Source organism: Anoplophora glabripennis, unplaced genomic scaffold, assembly GCF_000390285.2.
Source record: "Anoplophora glabripennis isolate ALB-LARVAE unplaced genomic scaffold, Agla_2.0 scaffold793, whole genome shotgun sequence".
In the NCBI taxonomy this organism is placed as follows: Eukaryota; Metazoa; Arthropoda; class Insecta; order Coleoptera; family Cerambycidae; genus Anoplophora; species Anoplophora glabripennis.
In genome coordinates, this window is record NW_019416884.1 from 140,643 (window position 1) to 162,437 (window position 21,795).

The following is a 21,795-nucleotide window of genomic DNA, read 5'->3' on the forward strand; positions in this document are numbered from 1 at the left end:
GGCCTAAATAATGTAATTTTCCGAAGAAATTTCTTCGTATTCTTGTTCATCTAACATCACCCTTAACAAAGGCCAACACGTAAGTATAGTCACGATAGAAAGATGTTACTATTCCTACATTTTAGGTAGGATTGCTTTTTCATGTAATAGAACAAACAGAATTAATTGTTTACCTAGCGAATTATATTAAGTTAATTCAAATAAATTTAAAAGAATTTCTAAAAAATTCTATCAAATGAAGCCAAACAGTGTTTTTCCATACCCAAAAATCTAGGTATGCAAAATATATCTAAACTCATAGACAATATTTAGGTATTTATTTAATTAATACGTAAATCTATTTACAGGGTGAGGAAAACATCAATTAATTTAAAAAAAAACAGGAAATAAATATTACAAATCGAAAACAGAAATAAAAATAAAACTTACAACAATGAATAAGTACATAAATGTAAAAACGTAAGATTACAAACGAAACAAATTTTTTATTGCATTGATCGTACTGTTATTCTATTCTGCATGTTATTCTAATTAAAAACATCCGATGTAATGGCGGAAAATTTAATAAATTTTTACTATATTTCTTTTATAAAAAATGTAGGTACTTAGGTATATTTCATTATTTATTAGTTCTCGTATTTTTACTTTATTTTGCAGATAATTCAAATAAATTGGATAATGTTTGTAAAAATCCTATCAAAAAGTGTTCTTCGATAGCCAAAATCTAGGTATGCAAAAGATATCTAACCTCATAGACAAGAATAACGGACAATATTACTGAAAACAACTATTGGGTTATATGCCCCAAATAACACATGATCACTAAATGTAACCTTTATTTGAGAAAATTTAAATATCATTATTATCTAAGATATTATATCTAAGAGATGTTTTTTGTTATATTTTTTAAATGCACAAGGTAAATAATAATTTTGCTTATCTTTTGATTGGAGGGAGGATTACTCTGATTGACCTAAAAATGAATGCATAATTAAGTAAATACAAAAATACTTGGTAATTATGATTCATTTTTTGTCTATCAATATATCTTTGTTTTTTCATAAACAACATTATTAAATTATAAGATTATAATTATTGCATTGTATTCGTATAAATATGAATCAAAGCTATTAAAATTTCTTATGGTTTTTTTTTATGCTTGAAGTAAATCAGTACACATTTTAAGTATTCGTTTGTGAAAACAGAGTATTATAACAATATTAACAAAAAAGTAAATTATGAAGAGTTATTTTAAATTTTAAAAAAGGGTAGAGTGAGCAGTACATTTTAAATTTGTTCCTAAATAAAAAAAAAACGGAAACTAAAATGTCTTTTATAACTACGCAATAATAAAAATTAGTAGGGACCTCGGTAGGAACTTATTTTTTATTTGATTTTTGAAGAATCAGAAGAGGAGCGAGATTAATGCAGTTTAAAAACATATTTTATAATTATTTTCATAAAACAAATATAACAGGTATACGTTTTGTCATATATTCCAATAAAATTATTGCACAAATATACGCTCATACGCATTAATATTTGTAGGTCCCTATGGGGGTAACTATGGTGTAGAATTACCTTTATCTAGCCAGGGTTGCCAAAAAACGGTCTCGCTCTTTATTTTGGGCTCCAGTTTCTGCGCGGCCCTCATCATCAATGAAACTCTAAGCCACTCTTGAACGATATTGGGAAGTTCCATAATACGTCTCAAAATTATCACCCCGATAACGAATAGGTGCGGCGTCGTCGGCAATCGGCAATCAACAATAGCAAATAAACCACTTAACACATTCGATTATTTACACTCTGTAAGTCCATTGTAGCACGGCATCTCGAGAAATAGTAAGCCATGGATTCATTCATAAGATTCCGTCCAGGTAGACACAGACCAGGTATATGTAATTAGTTTTTTACGAAGCCGCCTTAAAACGTCGCTAAGCCGCAAGCGAATACGGTCCAGTTTGCCGTGGCGCTGCGTTTTTGACCGGTTGGTTGTTTTTTGTTTTTAAGACGTACCACAAGAATTAACCTCATCTCGATGGCAGCGCTCCGCACGTCGGCTGACGCTGTGCCACTCGGGCCCGTTGAAAAAACCGGAGATTTTTAACGCACGACCAACTTCCTGTGATAAATTCGATGATTAAAATTGATTCCAGGGGACACAGCGCTCAAGAATTCCAGATTTAATATTTAATGAAGTAGTAAATACACGGCAAGGCCGGATTTTCGTTTCGGTATTTCTTTTTTTAGGACGAGACGACTGTAATTAAATTATACGAAGAGCAGCCTCTTTTTATTATTCTTTATCATTTAATTTAACATGAAACCTTTAGAAGAAAGAAAAAAGAAGGTAACTCATTATAGGTACGCATAGTCGAACATACCAGAACAACTTACAAAGAAACAGTTCCAACTGGTTTTAACATTTCCGGAATAAAATATAATTACTTATACCAATTTACATTGGCTAAACTTTTTCAACGCTATATTTCAATCATAAAATATCCTGAAGGTCGTTAATCTCATTTGAATTGATTCAAAAGTCGGCTAAAAATGCAGACCCAAAAATCTAGTTCGCAAATTAGGTACTTACATTTCATGTTTTTAAATAGAAAATTTTGATTCAATTGAGTCTACGCATCGAATTAAAATTAAAATCGAATTTACCTATATTCTTTGTTTCTCATTTTTAAACATTTGCCTATTTTTACTCAAATAACTCGATTTTTTCAACATTCATAACGCATTTCTTTGAATGGCAAATACCAATTTCTATGGTATTTTTACATCCGCCATATTGATCCGCCATCTTTTATTTTGGAATTTTCGGATTCGGACTTCAGATTCGTAATCAGCGACCCCAAAAACCCGTAACAAGATTAAGGCAAAAATATTGAATATAAGTATTTTTATAATAATTTCGTATGTTTTCATTTTATTAGTACGCATTTTTAAGGTTGACTTGTGAAAATATTTTCATAAAAACTATGGTTTCTTTGGCAAGAAATCTGCACATTATTGTAATTATTTGTCTAGTATTTTAAACATCATTTTCACAGTCCATTTTAGTTTTTAAAATTTCATTATTATCTGATATCAATTTTTCAAAGTAGAAACATCAACAAAAACTATGAACATAACTCAAGAAAATCGAAAGGGAATTAAATTTTGCAAGTGATATATAAAATGTGCTATATGATTCCATTAAAAAGAATTAAAACATTTGTGATTAAAAACTTTCACTCAAAAATCCGTAATTGCCATTTTTCTATTTGTGATATTTTTATTGTCATATTTAAAGTAGGTTCAACGAGAAAAAAATCAATTGTATACAGAATACTCGAAATGAAAATATGAAGTTAGGCAACGCTCAAAATAAATGGGAATGGGAATAATTGAAAATATTTTTAAAATGTCTAATGCAACTTTCATTTGAAATAATTTTTTAATTACTGATATTACAAGAACTATGGAATAATCCATCTTAAATAGGGCGTATACATATTTAAAAATGTTGAATTTTCCCTAAATTAATAACAAAAAATGTTACCTTGCACTTGTGCTCTAGCAATATACAATTTTTCTTGCATTTTTAATTACCAAAAAAAATCGCAGTAAGCCGAAGCATATACAGGGAGTTCAGAAATGTCATGTCAAAAATGAAGGGACATACAGGGGGAGGTCAAAATAGTTATAGTATTTCATAAAAAAAAATTTCCTAACGGGCTTCGTTCTGAAGTTATTCGCCTTCAAAGAAAGAAGTTTGAAAAACAAGTTCCAATTATAACTTCTAAGCTGTTACCGTGACTACAATGGGCAATTAAAGTAACTCATGGTAATGTTCATTTTCAAGTTTAAACTGATATTCAATATACCTGGATTATACAGGAGCAGCCGAAATTATCCATTTAAATTTATACAGATTTAACAGCGTTGACAAATTTGGCATTTTTCTTTTATAGTTCGATTCCTCTCTCACTTTGCTTAAAAAAAGGTATACTGTATTTCAGTCGATATCTTGTACTGTTTTTTGAAAAAATCTAATTAGATTAACAACATGCACGTATTGCGTCAAAAATGTGATATTAACATTTTTTTAAATCTTGGTTTCTTTGGAAATTAAGATGACTAACAACACGTATGTATAATAAGCAGTTAGATTTTTGTCATAAATCATTTTGACACCATTTGATGATTCAATATCATGGAGGATTTTATCTATGAAGAATTTGCATATATCCATCTAATGTACGAACTTGCAGAATGTAATGCTTTTGAAGCTGTTCGGATTTACATCAACCGCATTCCAAATAGAATTTGCATTGTTGTTGTTGCAAAACACCAACACAAATTTATAATTAATGTATGGATGGGAATAATTGGAAACTACTTAGTGGGGCCACATATCATTGATGACACTTTAAATGGGAATAAATACCTAATGTACTGCAAGAATACCTTAACCCGTTAGTGGAAGACATATGTTTAAATATTTGAAATAACATGTAGCTTATGCTCGATTGTGCACCACCTCATTTTAGCAGGGCAGTAAAGGCTTATTTAAATACCACATTTCCCGATCGATGGATCGGTCGAGGTAGTCCTTTTCCGTGGTCGCCTCGGTCTTCCGATCTTAATCCTCTCGATTTTTTTCTTTGGGTTCATCTTAAAAGTCTTGTTTATCAAACTCCTATAAATAGTAGGGAAGAATCATTAAATCGCATAATTACATACGCCGACATCATTAGAAATGATCACCACATGTTATTTCGAGTACAACAGAGGTGATTGAGCAATTTCAGAAAATGCATTGAAGTTCAAAGTGCATAGATATTGAACATCTTACTTAACAGTTCTCTTTTTTCTTTTAATTCTATAGAAACCAAGATTTTTATAAAAATGTTAGTATCACATTTTTGATACAATAAATTTTCTCAAAAACGGTACAAGATTTTTTAGCAAAGTGAGGGAGGAATGGAACTATGAAAGAAAAATGTCAAATTTAGTAACGCTGTCAAAGATATCAGTTAAAACTTCGAAAAAAACATTACCATGAATTACCTACTTTAATTGCCCAAATTTCATTGTTGTCATGGCAATGATTTAGAAGTTATAATTAGAATTTCTTTTTCAATCTTTTTTCTTTGAAGGCGAATAACTCCACAACGAAGTCCGATAAGAAAAATTTTTTTATTTATTTTGACCTCCCCCTGTATACCCCTTCATTTTTGACATGACCTTTCCGGACACCCTGTATAATATCGTCACGATATTAGATATCAGATAAAAAATTGTTACTGGCTTATTTTGAGAAATTCGGTATCCATGCAAAGTTTGGCCCATACAATTCGAAACGCTCTGTATTTTCATTTATTTCACGTTAATTGTAATATAGACAAATAAAAAAGAGACAATAACTTTTTGCTTATATTTCATCCTTTTCAAATCTTTACTTTCCATGAATATAAGCTTCTTCAGTTTATTCGGTCTCAGCTATTTGCTATTAAAGTTGCGAGTTGAAAAATTGATGTTTTGTCGTAACTTTTTAGTTTCTTATTAAATGTGGATACTTTTTGGATCAAAGCTATGTTATTTGAAGCTATTTCTACTAAGGTATTCAATTTACCAACAGCTACTTTGGAGGCCGGAGATAAAACACCGGTAGTCAGCAGTCTCGCAACAAAATTTATAGGCCAGCTTTTTTAAATTTTTGCCTCAATTTTTAAGGCTCTTTTACTTTTCCGAATGAAAAAGATGTACTTGTTAGAAATCGATACAACGAACTGTTTTGGAAATACACACGTTTACGTTAAAGATATCATAGATACTATTTCAGACATCTTAACAGTAATATAAACCTGAAAGCAAATGGTTCTCCATTTAGAAAAAATAAATGCCAAATGATTTTACGTACTTATTTTGCTAACTATCAAGATATGTCGAAAATAGAGCGACATCTTCGTCGTTAAACGCGTTTATCTCAAAAACGGTTTGTTGTATGGATATCAAACAAATACACATTGTTCAATAATTAAAAAAGCACGAAAGTGATCTTTTAACGTTATTTTTGTGAGTCCTACCAAATCCTAGAGAATGCCCATTATATTCTATAGACCCTGTATATCTATAATATATAATTTTTATCACAATGTTATTTGAAAACAAAACTGTAAAGTTTTTAAGCGTATTTAAAAAAATTACAGTGAATAAACAAAATATAATGGATTCGAGAGGAGCGATAAACTCAAACTATGGTAATTGCGAAATAAACTAAATAACCACGTTGACTCCGTTCGAGGTTCAAAATATTTGCGCATAATGCAAAATTTATGTACGTATCGTGTTTCAAAGAACCAGTATTGATGCTCAACAATGATATCATGTCTTAGAACTGCAATTAAGAAATCCATCGTTCCTGGTGATTTGCAATTCTGATGTTGCTGATGATTCCTATTAATACTGTAGTTTGCGGAAAACACTGTTTTATAAACTGAATGGCGTTACAAGAAACTTAGATAGAAAGTTCAGTTAAACAAACAGCATTGAAAACTTAACAAATATATCAAGATAAACTATTTTCTGTAGATTTCCTGAGAATAAAAACAACCGGTACATTCACTGCGAAGTATAGTCACGGAAAAGCAAGAAATGTTCTGGTTTAATTAAAACAAAAAATAATTTATTTTCTTGGTAGTTGCGGACAAGATATTCACTGCTTTCCTTGAAGACAAATATACATCCAATTCTGCCAGTCTATTATGTTATACAAACCTGAGAACATGACAGTTCCAGGATTTTGCCAAATTCTGGTTTGTAATACACAATAATATCCATATTTGATATTCAAATAATTGTTATTTTTTAAAGAACAACCAAAAATATTTTAACAGTACATAATACAATACAAGGATAATTTTAATGCAGTTAATAAACTTCTGAATTTTCCACTATGGTAAAGTGTGTATCTTGTGCACAAAACCCTGCAATTTGATGAAAAACAAGTTCATACACAAACTTTATGAGATTTTAACATGCTGAAATTATCATAAAAGAGAATATTAGGCAAAAAAAATAGTAAAAAGTAGCTAGGATTGCAGTTATAATAGTAGGTAGTAGTTCGTGTAAAAAAAACAATAACCAGGGTTTTCCCATTTATTTTGCATTCTTGAAGATAACTATTAACAACTTTTATTGCATGGATTATATTTTAATATGAAAAAAAAAATCATGAATTAAAATATTACACAATTGACATTAAAATGAAGATATTTCCAACATTTAAAACATTTAGAAACCATATCTAAGTGCTAATATTTTACATTTTAAATAATATATAAAACCTATTAATAAAATATAGCACACCAAAATTTGCTTTCTGTGCTCTTTCTATATAGTCTCTACTAAATTCAATCGACTTTGCTTATATCGTTTATAAAAAAAATACGTTCCTGTTGATTGATTTTAAGTGTGCTCGATCTCCCGAATAAAAAACCTCGACTAAGAGGTCCGTCCTGTTATGAATAACGGGCATTTATTTTAGTGGCCATTAGACACATTCCACGAATACTTTTCATTTCACACAATAATAATTATTAATGCGTCTATAATAAGGCAGCATCCGACCGTATATGTAGGGCATAATAAACGCACAATGGTTATGAAATTTATTGTAGACATAAAACCCGAAAGCATGCCTAGAATGTCCGAGTTGGATCCCCCATAAAACGGTCAATCATCAAAGGAATCTTTAAACAATTATTATACTTGATGAAGGTACTGCTTCTTCCAATAAAGGCTGAAATCCAGTTGAAATGGTCACATTCGAGGCAGATGGGACGGTGTGAAGTGAGAATTTTTCATCCTGCGTGGTATGCGGTCTAACTAGTGACGCCCAAAGATAAGAAACCGGGAGTATCGGTCGTTCTGAATTAAAAGGAATTCTTGCTATTGTTGAGAACAGAATATCTTACAGAATGCTGCATATTCTCTTGTATTTGTAGGAATAAAACGGCGATTTAACTTTCTGTAACCTTACATTTGTCTTACAGGAAACATAAAAAAGAAAATCAATGAAATATTTGCAAAAAAAGACTTGCAATAGTAAGAGATAACAATGCCGGTATCAATAAATCTACGAGATGTAACGAAAACATTTTTTTTCTAAAACGATTGTTCAAAAATGGAATATAAAAGAGTTTTTAATGAATTACCCAAAAATAGTTGAAAATACAGACTTCGAATTTACAGTTATTTTTTAAAGCCTAATCTATTTCAATATTCACATACAAAATTTCCCAATATAAAAACAAAAAGATTTACCCGTAAATAAATCCAAACGTTAATAAAATGTTTTTTGATAGCCCTTGAACAGAGTAGTTTGTCCACATCAGAAAATGTTATTCATTTGGTTTCATTATTTCAAAGAATATACTGCAAAGTGAAACAGCTATAGGAATTTTTGCTGGCTACATATTTTTGAACTTGAGAGAAAATTAAAGACGTCGGAAGATGACATTTTTCAAAATGAACTAAATAATATTTTAAGAGAGTTAAAAATAAATTAAATATTAATTGAAATATTGGTCCATTTATGCCCATACAAATATAAAATTTAGAATTGCAATACTCTGAACTCGCCCTAGTTTGTAAACATACATGTCCACATTAGTTTATGGGCAAATATTTGTATTTAAAACTTTTGTTTTTCATCCTCGATGGAAATTAAAAGACACGGATGCATTTAGATACATGTTTTTACACATATGTTTGAAAACAGTTTTTATACTATGTAGACATGGGCTACCGAAGCTTTAACACGATGTTATTGTTTATAAAAATTAAAGAATTTTGGAAAAATTTCATTGAAGGCTCATCGTAAAAGACAAAGATGAAAATTTAGTAGACTTGACAGAAGTGTGCACCAAATGGACTTATCCTTTATTCTTTAGGGATAATCTGAAGGAAGGTTCTCTTATCACCAATCCTGGAAAATGAAAGACTTCAAGAGCAAACCCTGGAGTCACTGGAGTCTTCACTGACGGATCAAAAAGGAAAGAAGGCACAGGATGTGGGATCTATTCTAGATCCCTACACATCCGATATCATTGGGCCATGGATGTACGTGCCTACAAGCGGAATTGGCAGGTAGCTGCTAAAGAAATTGCCCGTAGGCAAAAAACGAGCAAAAGTATCAGAATCTACACAGATATTAGACGATTAGTACTAATCTTGCATAATCGGAAGATAATGTCCAGATCGATATGAGAATGCTACCAAGCGCTGGTGGTGGCCTTAGCTACCAGTAGCATATCTGTATGCTGGGTTAAGGTACACGATCGGAGCAATGGCAATAGCGAAACTGACAAGCTAGGTAATAGGGCATCGGGTCCTACTATATTTGGACCCAGCCCCTCCAGTGTGCTCTGACGTTCAGCACGAGTTAGGAGAACGGTGACCTTCAATGGCCTACATTAGAGAGATCCCCCTGAGCAACGTCATCACCTTTTTCTCCTTGATAGGCTGGTTAACGGCTCAGGAGAGCTGATCTCTCGCTAGGAGGATGCACAAGGGGCCCAATGGGGCCTATGTGCTGTAGCCCGGTACACTGAGCTACCCTCAAAACCATTCCAGATTCCAGATGCCCTGGAGTCAGCAACTCTAAAGCCAAAGTTTTGGTTCAAATATGTATTATCATCTGATCTCATGGATATAACAGAAAAAATTATGGACTGCATTAATCCACACATCAACTTCACCAAAAGTTGAAACAAAACCGTGCCCTTCCTAGAGGTCCACGTCAAGAGAAAACCAGATAACATTTTAGAACACAGCGTTTACAGAAATCCAACACACAGACAGTTATCTGACCCAGCAAGAGCGCATCAAGCATTTGCCATCTGGGAACCAGAATACTTGGACAAGAGACTACACTAACTACCAGCAACTCTCAGAGGAAAGTTATCACATGGATAATACCAACAAGGAAGAAGATGAAAATTTAGCAACAATCTAACTACTCTAACCATCAATAGTTAAAAGTTTTTCCCGAACGGTGTACATATGACAAAGTTTACATTAGACAAACAAAGAAATACGTTAGCATGAGGTTAAAGAAACATAAGTGTCACTTAATGTAAAACAACGTGGATAAATCAGCGGTCATCGATCACAGGACAGATACAGAGCACTCGATAGAGAGTACCTAATACCAGAATTCTAGAGAAAAAGAGAATATTTTGGTTAAAACTCTATAAAAAAAGTAATATAAACCGAGATAATTTCAATCGACACAATGGTTTAGGATTGCCTGAAATTGAAAATAGCTCTTACCTAACAATCAAAGAGCGGAACATCACCTTGTAGCCATGACAGAGAAAAAAGTAGCCACATGTTGCCTACTCTTAGAATTAATTAAGGGTTGCTTAACTCATAAACTATAGATCAAATCAAACTTTGATAAGATTACATGACATCACTGGATGTCCTTTTTGGCGGGAATATTTGAAACACTGAAACGTTAACTATCGTTTCCAAAAATTCGCACACAAGGAGCAAACCGTAGCCACAATTTATCGCCAAATGACTTTTTTGTATGAATTGGCGATAAATAACGACATAACATACATATAACTCTCTACCATCACTCCGTACATGCGCACTGCACAGCTAGCACTACATTTGATTTTTTTATTTATTTTTTTTAATAAACTATCGGTATGCCTACTGGCCTAAGCTCCCCTAAAACTGTAGGCAATGTACAGAATTAGACAGACCTCTTGACCTGCAAGTCTGAAGGTAATACTCCAATTTTATTTTGACGAAGTAATCTTTCCACAATGTATGTTGGTCTGTAAAGGCATAATACAACACCCTTTCGATAACAAAATCCGCTCTTAAGTAGAATTTGATATTTACACCTCAAGTTCAAATCAACTACTAGCCGGTAAATATCAAGTAGGTAACTGTCAAATACTATTGAGGCAAGCAGGCAAAAAATATATTCAACCGGCTCAAAAATATTTTTCTGTGCAATTTGATACTTAATCCTCAAGATTAAGTCGATTACTAGCTAATAAATGTCAAGTAGTTAACTGTCAAACACTTAAGCAAGTACTTACATATTCAAGATTATTTGTTGTAAATTATAATTACATAGAAATTAAGTGGCGTAGCCTTTCAATTTATAAAACCAAAACACAATTTCCATGATTAAATCTCTAGTGTATCTAATAAATACAAAACCTTCACCGTTGTATTAGATACATTTATAAGGATTCTTTACAGTAATATTTTTTAATAATCTTTACTCTTTTTAATTACATTACATTTAATTATTACTCTCGGTCACTAATAAACAAATTAATGATGTATTCGATGGATGCTTAGTTAAAAATATGACGAATCATTCATCGTACAAACTAGGTACTTAAAGAATTTCAAATTCTTTTAGTGATAAATGAATGTAAATATTTTATATACTAAAATTTTTGGTCGTTATCAAAATATGTACGAATACCGCAAATACTTTAGGGATTTCTTCATATTCATCGATAACACTGTATCTAAAATATTATTTTTAAATATGAACAACCGCAACATTCCAGAGGGAGTTTGAGTCAGGTAAAATTCTCCTAAAGATCGATTTTTGTAGAATCTAATCGTCAAAAAATCTCTGCATTTCTTTTTCAATAAACTAGAAACCGTGAACCAGTATTTACCACCATTAGTTCGTCCAACATGTTATTTTTACAAGGATAAATAAATTTTAATATACGACTTGTGGATTTGCCGCCTGTAAAATTCAACAGGTGGCAAGACTAATGTCATATTTCAGTTCAAATTTTCGCTCAACTTTCTAATCGGAACCACGAAATCGTATCCATTCTACCCCTCGAGAAGAAGAAGAAGAAGGTGTAGTGCGGAAATTAAAGTTTTCACCTAGCTTTCCAAAATTTTGGCTGAAATTCGTTAAGAAGATTCCAGTCGCCCCAAACCCTAAAGTCGCAGCATACGACACCAAGCGATGCTGTTGGCAGAGCAGTTGCAGACGATACGCTGCGAAAATACATATTTCACCCGCTACGAATTTTAGAGACTGAAAAGTTTTCGTATATTACGAAATTCGAACTGAGGAACGACAAGATACAACAGAAGTATCACGTCAAGCTTGTAGCTTGACGTGATACTTGTTTATCATCAGTTCCAGTCAGCGATAATCCAAAGACGGGTGAAATCCGGAGAGGCCAATTTCCCAAACTAAGGCGGACTTCGCTATACCTCTGCGGATCCATCAAGGTCTGTGATCGGATGTCTACCCTGATGCCTTGCGATTCATTAACCAGAGACGGAATGTGGCCAGTACATGTGTTCGCTCGAAATGTTATATATTGTCTTATATATCAATGTTATATATATGCTTATATTTATTGTGAATTAATAAAAATCGAGTTCAAATTTCTCATAAAATATTAAAACGAGCTCAAAGCTCCCAATGCTTCATAGCACACTACCACCAGGCGTTGTCCACCCTACTCCTAAAGCTGCCATACACAGCTTCTAAAGCTATCATACACAATCCCTCCAAGGGGGCAAAATCAAATCCTCCTAAAGCTTCCACACACGCTCTCTAAGGAGGCCTCACACTCCATACAAGGTACTAAAGCTTTCATACAAGAGGCCACACACATATAACCCAGCACTCAAAGACAGTCATAAAAGACACTATTCAAATGTGTTCCATAAAGCGAAATATCGCCAAAAACTATAGCCTCAGTTGAAAGCTTCCAAGAAACCGTGCCATCATAAGAATGTACTAAACTAGAAGGCAACCAAACAAATCAGATCCTTTCCCACATATCCAGGAATCTACCTCGCCTCCGATGCAGAACAATCGACCAACGCGACGTTCACTGTTTGCCTCTTTACCGGCGAGCAGAAGACGAGAGTCCCAGAACCCCATATTAGGGGTAATTCCTGAGAAAAAGACAGTGAAAGACAACAACAACGTAACAAACTCTTTTCATTTTTTTGTTTGATCCAAGCATTTCACTTGTTCTCACACATAATATTCATTTTATACAGATAAGTAAATATAATTTATTCTTATTTAGTCGAACTATACAAGGCATACTCCCTCTAACAATATAACTATATTAAAATATTAAATTTTTGTTAGTAAAATCATAAAAATAACTCGGCAGCTAATGAAACATTAATTATTGCTAATTTTGACACCTTTCAATAAATTCCTCAGTTGGATACTGGAGTGCACCTGCATAGTCTTCCCTTGCAATTACGCGAACAGATACCTGTATATTAACGATATATTGTAGTTATATATTACACATGTTCAAAATAGCTGGGTACTAGGCATTATTATTTATAAATAATTCGAATTCTTAGCACCATCCAGAGATTTCACAGATAATTGCTGGCATACTGCTGGCACGGCTGCAACGAACGACCTACACAATGCGATTAATTTGTTATTTTTGTAGGAATTCGAACGCGTAATTTTAAGGGTCGATAATAGGATCCTTCCTGTAAGTAAGATTCTTTATAAATATTCCTTAAATATTCAGAATAAGTAATCTTCATTACATTTGTCGACAGCGGCAATTTTGTCATGTTTTATTATGTTACTATGTTAAGAGTGTCAACAGCGGCCAATATTAGAGGTTAATCGCTTAAGTGTGTATCTACCAATACACTATACTAGACTCCCAAAATTGTGGGCAGTAATTCAACCTGTAGATCCGTGGGAAGAGCAACGCGTGCGGGGATTGCGATCCCAAATGCTCAACGTTAGTAAAACCATTACCTAGGTAAAACTTATAAATTCTGTTAACTGCAATTTATGGAGTACTAGTAGAATTGTCACTGAAAAATAGGATGCACGACCGATAAGACACTAAAAATGCCCATTATAAATCATTAATTATTACTGTTGTCGCTGTCATTATCACTGACGCTAACACTGCTATCGCCTAAAGGTATAGTAAGTGGTTATCAACTTCAACTCTTGTACCTAGTGTACATTTGTGCATATACTCCATGTCCCCGCAGTTACCCAATCAATCGCCTTCTGGAAAAGTACTTTTACAACTCCTAATTGAAAAGTTGTATTATTTCTTGCCAAATAAGTTTTTATATCTGCCCAGATTAGTTCAATTGGGTTTAGCTCACAATGATATGGTGGCAATCGAAGAAGTGTAACATCACGAGTTTAGCCATTTCGTCCACTACATATTCCATGTATTTAGCTATAATAATAATTGTGTTTCTAACATCGTGTGTTTTCCATTTAACCATTGCATGATTTCTCCATTCTCAACCATTATAGAATCTTTACTTTTCTCCATGCAGATCTCAATTTTTCTATTCGTCGACTATGGTAAAGTGCATTATCTATGACAATCACTGCACCAGGTGAGACAAACTATTTTTCAAATACCCAACTGTCCATATCCTCATAGTAAATCCTGTTCATCGAGACTCGAACACATGTCCAAAAATAAACTCGGACACAAAAATGTTACTTAGGTTTTTTTCCCAATAACTCAATGCATCGATTACAAAAGGTTTCATCCTGGCCCCTCCTCGTGGTCGGTGACCTTGATTTTCTAAGCATCTTTTTAGGGGTGGACCGTTCGTCTATAATATGTTATTATTAATATCCGTTCTTTACCAGGGGGTGCCTTTAATCCAATATAAAATTCTTCTAATAATGCTTCTCTAACTCTAACCTCTAACCTAACCTAACTGTACAATTTCGTTCTTTTCTGTTAGCATGCTTTTCGATTTCGTTTTAAGTAACAAAAGTTCAATTTATGCATCGTTCCCAGTAAAACTCTTTGGGGGCAATCTAGACAAATCTACGTCTTCTGCGATTGCAGTTTGAATTTTATTTAATGTTGGAAGTTTATTTTTGAATTTCAATTTTTCTCATGTCACGTAGTTCCCTTTTTGCTCTTTCACCACTTTTTAACGCACGATAAACATTTCTAAAGTCTACAGACACTTTTATTAAAGAACTGCACATTTTCACGACATCACTCACCGACAAATCCGCGTTTCGTGCTCCTGATAAACATTGTTTATCCTTGACGTCTTTGATCAGTTAAATTCAATCTACCCATATTCAATTTTTAAAAATAGACTGAGAAAACTAAAATGTGAAAATAACACTTTTTTCCCACTTGCACGCATATGACATGAGAGGAAACGCTTAAGTTGGAAACTGATAAAGCGAGAAATGAAACTTGGCGCTGGGCATCTCGGTCCGACGTTAAGACCCTCAAACTGCTACTCTGCCTCGCTTTAAATTATTGAAAACTTTTATTTTATGTTCAACTCCTGCTTTGTTTATATAATGGAATTTAAACCGTTTGATTTAAAATGTTAATGATATTTTTACTCTAATAAGTGTACCAAATTTGAAAAAAAAAAGTGTGACTGAAAAAAGACTAATTAAAAAAAAGAACATTGAGGTTATGTAACTCCGTTAAGATTGAGTTTACCAAAAAGTGTCATAAGAACTTCTACCAATATTTTTATGGGTAGAATACCTTTCTTAGTTTTTTGCTCATAGTTTCCGAACACTGAATAGTAACACTTTTTCATTATACTTTCTTTTTCTGTCAAAATTCTAGCTTATTATTTATTATTTTATTTACGTTTACTTCTATCCAATTTTTAGAACATGTTGATTTCCTTATTTATTCCTTTGCTTTGGATATATGTTCACATGATTTTTTTCTTAAAAAAATTTGAGGAATCACTACCCTACATACATATTTTAGATTACTTACAAAACACAACGTTAAAACGGATGTTCTATGTAAAAACAAGATTTTCGCAATCTACATCTGACACCCATTATCAGTAAGTAATCAGTATATTATTGGATGTCAGTACCTACTTATAATTAGCGTAATTGCTTTGTCGTGATGCATGTTCTCCTTATGCAATGTATTATTTGCACAGATACCAACCAAGGTACTGGTCACCTAAGTCCAGGTAATAATAAGATACTCTAGCTCTTACTATTAAACACTTTTGCAATTAATTTAAATTACAGAAGTCTATTTAGAAGAACAATTGGATTAAAAGAACATTTTCTTCACGCGACAATCATAACATAGATATTTTCAAAAAAAAAAAAAGTATTAGCACGGCCTAACCATGGATATTAAATTAGTGTGAACATTTTTTAGGTGAATGGAAGTAAGAACTACTTATGAAGGACATCAACCGCTGAACAAACAATCTCACTGCTACTGCTACTACTTACACAGAACTTCCTTTCTTTGAGGTAAAACACCGACAAAAATATTTCACTGTAAGGTCTATTCCATATGATGCGATCACGCACCAAACATTCGTCAACAGAATTATATCAATTGTTAGAGATTATCTATAGCGGCAAGTTGTATCATACACAAAATGTATAGATGTGAAATATGGCGCATGACATATGCCACAAATAAATAACATCAAACAATACGATGTGTATACTTATAATTACACACACGTCAACTGCTTGTGTACATTTGCCATTTGTGTACGAACGTGAAGAAATCACGAATTCAACTGGAAATGAATTCCTTAATTTTCGAATATAACAATAACAATATGACTATGCACCCAATATGCATTTGTTTACGTTTGACAAATACTTGACAAGTGTCCGCATCATCTAGACCCGGCTTAAGATGTATGACATATTTATTTAACACTATCCATATATCTAATTTTTAACCTTATGTTTGAACCAGGATTTTATATATTTTGACAACAAACGTTAGTAAAGATAAAGAAGCCTGCGATATATTAGTTATTTTGGTAGATACGTTGGAAATAACAATTTCCAAATCGATTTTATAATACCACAAATAAAGCTGATATAGATTACTCTTAATGGGATAAGTTGAAGACAATATTTGAAGCTCATCATAGCTTCACAATGTGCATCTGAGACAAGCATTGCTGTTAAGGTCATACGAATATACAGGGTGATTCACAAATGGTGACCAAAAATGACACCTCGTATTTTTGGTGAATTTTAAGAGGTCTTTCCTATAAAGTTTTTATCTAGGACGCTTCGTTAAAAAGATACAGGGTGTTAAACTTCAAAAGATATTTTTAATTTAAAAACTAGTGAAATAATTTGAAATTGGGCACATGTATTTATGTAAACAAAATCTGAGGGCTTTTCCTAAAATTTTCATGCTCCAGTAGCGGAGATACAGGGTATCGGTAGCATATTTTTCTAAATAAAATAGTACGGTAACAACCATGATATTTTCGGACTCGTCTTTCAATTTTCTACAATTTACTACTCTCTTATGTTTTTCGAAGAATGCCTGATTTTCGAGTAAAACTTAAAAAACCAACTGAAAACACTTTTAGTTAAATGACTTGACAAGCACTAATCATTCGGTTATTTATTCGAATAAAGAAATATAAGTCATCATTTTAATTATTTTATTTGAGTAAATGCTCAAAAATACCTCAATTTCTACGAACACAGGCCCGACATCTTTTTAGTAACGAAAATGTAATTTGTTCGAAATTTATTGTTGCTTGAAAAGCATTATTTATTCTTTCTTCAAACTGCTCAGAATGTCAAAGTTGCTATCGCAGCCCAATACGTAATTTTAAAATGCATTATATTCGAATATCGAAGTGTGTTCTCAGTTCGCTTTTTAAGTGTTACTCGAAAATCAGGCTTTTTTCGAAAAACATAAGAGGGTAGTAATTTGCAGAAAACGGAAAGACGAATCCGACAATATCATGGTTGTTACCGTAAAGCAGTGACGTACTATTTTATTTCACTAGTTTACAAGGTTTTTATACCCCAGCTGAAAGTTGTTGAATTTTATCTATCCATCTAAAGGTACTCTAGGAAAAATATTTAAAAAATTCCATCACGTCCACATTCACAATTATTTATTAAAGAAAAAAAAAATAAGAAAATGGACTAAAACGATAAGAAATAAACTAAAAATGACTAATTTTGGACTTTTTTTATAGGTTTCAGAATCGGTTTCTCTTAAAATAGACCAGCAGTAGTCTCCCAACATATTTTCGTCCCAATATCCTTGATGGCGATCTTCAAAAGCCTTTAAATTCTGGTGAAAACGCTCTCCTTACTCGTCGCTCATAGTTCCTAAGTTTTCCGGAAAAAAATCCAAGTGGGAATGCAGGAAATGGATCTTTAATGACATGTTAACACCAGTCTTATGATAATTTTGTAATAAATCAGCCACTATGTCTTTATAGTTTTCACTTTTATTATTTCCTAACAAGTCCTTAATAACAGTTTTGAATGAATTCCAAGCAGCTCTTTCATTCGTAGATAAAAGGGTATCAAACTTAGAATCACTTATGATTTTGCGTATTTGTGTGCCGTCAAATACCCCCTCTTTAAGTTTGGCTTCGGTGATATAGGGAAAAAACTTTTGTAAGTATGTAGTGGAAAGCATCACTGTTTTTATCTAATGCCTTAACGAAATTTTTCATAAGTCCCAACTTTATGTGTAGGGGGCAAAATAATGTCTTCTGGTTCTACCAAGGACTGATGATTGATGTTAATTTTGCCAGGAATGTACTCGTTTCGAATGGGCCATTCTTTTCTGATATAGTGATGCTCTCTGGCCCTGCTGTCCCAGAGACAGAGAAAGCAAGAGTATTTGGTGTATCCACCCTGCAATCCCAACAATAAACCTACGACTTTAAGATCACTGCAAACTTTCCATTTGTGTTCTGCGTACTTGATCAGCTTCATTAGAGTACACATTGTATCGTAGCTCTTCTTGCAATTTACAGCGTGGCCTATTGGAATAGAGGGTTTTGTATTCCCATTATGCAATAAAACAGCTTTCAAACTATACTTGGAAGAATCGACGAATGAACGCGAGTCAAGCTAGTGTAATTTTGGTTCATTGCTTTAAAAAGACCCGGAATATCAAAACAAAAACAATACTCCTCTTTTCTTTTGAAAAATTCTGCATACAATTTGCTTCTACTTCTAGCCAATGTAACTTTTGTACCTGATGTTAGAAAATTCCATTGTTGTAGACGAGACACCAGAAGCTCATCTTTAGATCTTGAAAGTTGTAAATCTCTAATGAGATCGTTCAATTCGGCTTGGTTGATCAAATGTGGTGTTTTTTCTTCAGGGGAAAAATCCGCTGAATCGCTATCAGCAGATTTAAATGACACGTCACTTTCATTGTCATCCTCAAGGTTATTTTGGCTCGGGCTACTACAACCACCGGAGCAAACTGGATATGGAAGGTCTTTAGAATGCAATATTGGCTTAGTAACAGATTGTACATCGGCATACACAATACCCGACTTAGTTTTCCTACTAAAACCCGAAGTCTTCGTAACACAAAAGTATCAGTCATTTTCGTGATTACTTGGTTCCCTCCACAACAATGGTGTACCAAATGAAAGGTGTACGTTTTCGCCGGATGACCATTGCAGTAAAGTGATTCTACAGCTCTCACAAAACACATGGGGAACCCAGTTTTTTTCTTGGTTAGCCACAGGAAATCCGAAATAATGAAAATATGCACTTTTCAACGATTCTACTATATGTCTTTTCTTTTTTGTAAATATAAATTGTCCACAAACATAACAAAAGCGATCACAACATTGTTTACACTTTCTACTCGACATTTTAATTGAGTTAAACAATAAATATCTCTTAAACTAAACAAGTAATGCAGCACCAAAGCTAAGCAATTAAGTATGATTCTTTAAAAAATATATTTGAGGGTAGAAAAAAAGGTGACGTGATAGAATTTTTATGTTGATACTTTTAGAACCTATAAAGGTGGCCGGAAGTACTGGTATAGGTTTTGTGAGGGGTATATAGAAAAAATTAAAATTTGTGGCATATATGCCACCGATACCTTGTATCTCCGCCACTGGAGCATGTAAATTTTGGGAAAAGCCCTCAGATTTTGGATAATGTTTACATAAATATATGTTCAGAATTTCAAATTATTTCACGTACTAGTTTTGAACTTATTTAAAAAAATTAAAAATATTTTTTGAAGTTTAATACCCTGTATCTTTTTAACGAAGCGTCCTAGATAAAAACTTTATACGAAAGACTCCCCTTAAAATTTACCAAAGAATACGAGGTTTTGGTCACCATTTGTGAATCACCCTGTATGTACATACATATATTTGGAAATATTTTAATTTTTGTGCTTAACGTTCTATTGTTTTACTTTCTGTCATTCCAGTAAGTTAAAACCTACCCTACCCTAAAATAAATCAAGCATATTTTTCAAATCCGTTCTACCTGTGCATTTGATTAAAATATCCTATTAGGACGCTTAGGAAGCCTCATCATAGAAAAACAGTCATTCGGTCCATTTTAAAAATAACACCGCAACTATAAAGGACAAAGGTAGATAATAATTACATATGGACAAACAGGATTAAAATTATTTTGTACGATAAACTGGATTTTAATTTCCTGTTAAAATGATTTTCGGTTGTGAAAAAATAAACAATTATTATGTCTGGTCATTTATGTGTAGTATATAAAACTTGATTTTAAACAAAATTTTGATAAAGGATATGCTGAAAAAGCGAATATTATAAAATCATCATCCTTGAAAACTAATTAATTGTACATATTAGCAAAATCTTAGAAACCACTGATCAATTAGCATTTTATTCTATACAGGGTGTTCGCTAATTAATGGAAAACAGCAAAACCGCAGATTCCTCGGCGATTTATTAGGATTTAATCGAACTTCCCTATATTCAAAAGTTATTAGTTACCAAGATACAGGGTGTCAAAGTTTTATTAACTTGTTTTATTATTTATTTACATTTTTGATGTCGCTAATCTACAGCACCGCGAATTTTTTACACGGTACAGCTTTTTTGTGGTTTACTGTATCAATTTGACTATTGAAACAATCGGTTTTCCTACATCTGTTTGAAGTCACTTCGAGATAATCGCGTTTAAAATTCCTAATACAAGTAAATACGTATTTTTATGTCCTAACCTGTCTTTTAAGTTGACTTTGATTCAAACACCTACAAATTTATTGAATGTCAAACTTCATGTTGTCTATCAACATTTTAGCTGTATGAAAATAATTTTTAAAATTATTTGTTTTAAATTAATTACAAAATGCCGACATAATTTGTTTTCTACCGAGGAAATGCATATCTGCGCGGAAAATTTTAATGGACGTCACCGAAGATATTTGGAAATATCCGATTTTAAGATTTTCAGAAATCTTTACGACAGGTTAGAAGAAACAGGTTTCTTTCGATCTAACTCAGATTTCACGGGACGTCCGAGAGAAGAAGAAATTCTGGTTTGCCTAGCTGAAAGCCCTACAAGTACAAGGCAATATTGCTGAAGAAATTAAAGTAGGCAAGTCAACCTTTTGCAAAATGGTCCATAAAGAGGGACTTTATTCGTATTACTGCACGCCTGTGTACAATCTGCTAGAAAATGATTTTCCATACAAGCAGAATTTGTGTCTGACGTATACAACAAAATGCGGGTCCGATAAAATATTGTTTACAGACGAAGCGACATTTATCCGTATAGGCAACCTCAACTTTAGGAATAACCATGCATGGGATTTGGAAAATCCACACTTGGTATCCGAAAGTCATTTCCAACACTTTATTGATAATTATTTATTGGGTCTATTTGAACTATGATCTAATTTAAACGGCGAACTGTACCTTACTTTTCTACAAATTCAGTTACCTGATTACCTACTTAGATGTCTTTCGTTTACA

At 32.8% G+C, this 21,795-nt stretch overlaps 1 protein-coding gene across 3 annotated transcripts in view; it reads right to left on the minus strand.

Moving 5' to 3' along the window:
• LOC108913224 (transcription cofactor vestigial-like protein 4) overlaps positions 1-21,795 on the minus strand; it is a 52,008-nt gene that overhangs the window by 13,675 nt on the left and 16,538 nt on the right. Inside the window, exon 1 of one of the 3 annotated variants that reach the window (XM_018718742.2) lies at positions 1,582-1,910. The exons of the other annotated variants lie outside the window; for them this stretch is intronic. Coding sequence (XP_018574258.1) covers positions 1,582-1,702 — 121 coding nt within the window. The 5' untranslated portion in view covers positions 1,703-1,910. Of the gene's footprint in view, positions 1-1,581; positions 1,911-21,795 lie in introns of those variants that run through there. 3 annotated transcript variants of the gene reach the window in all.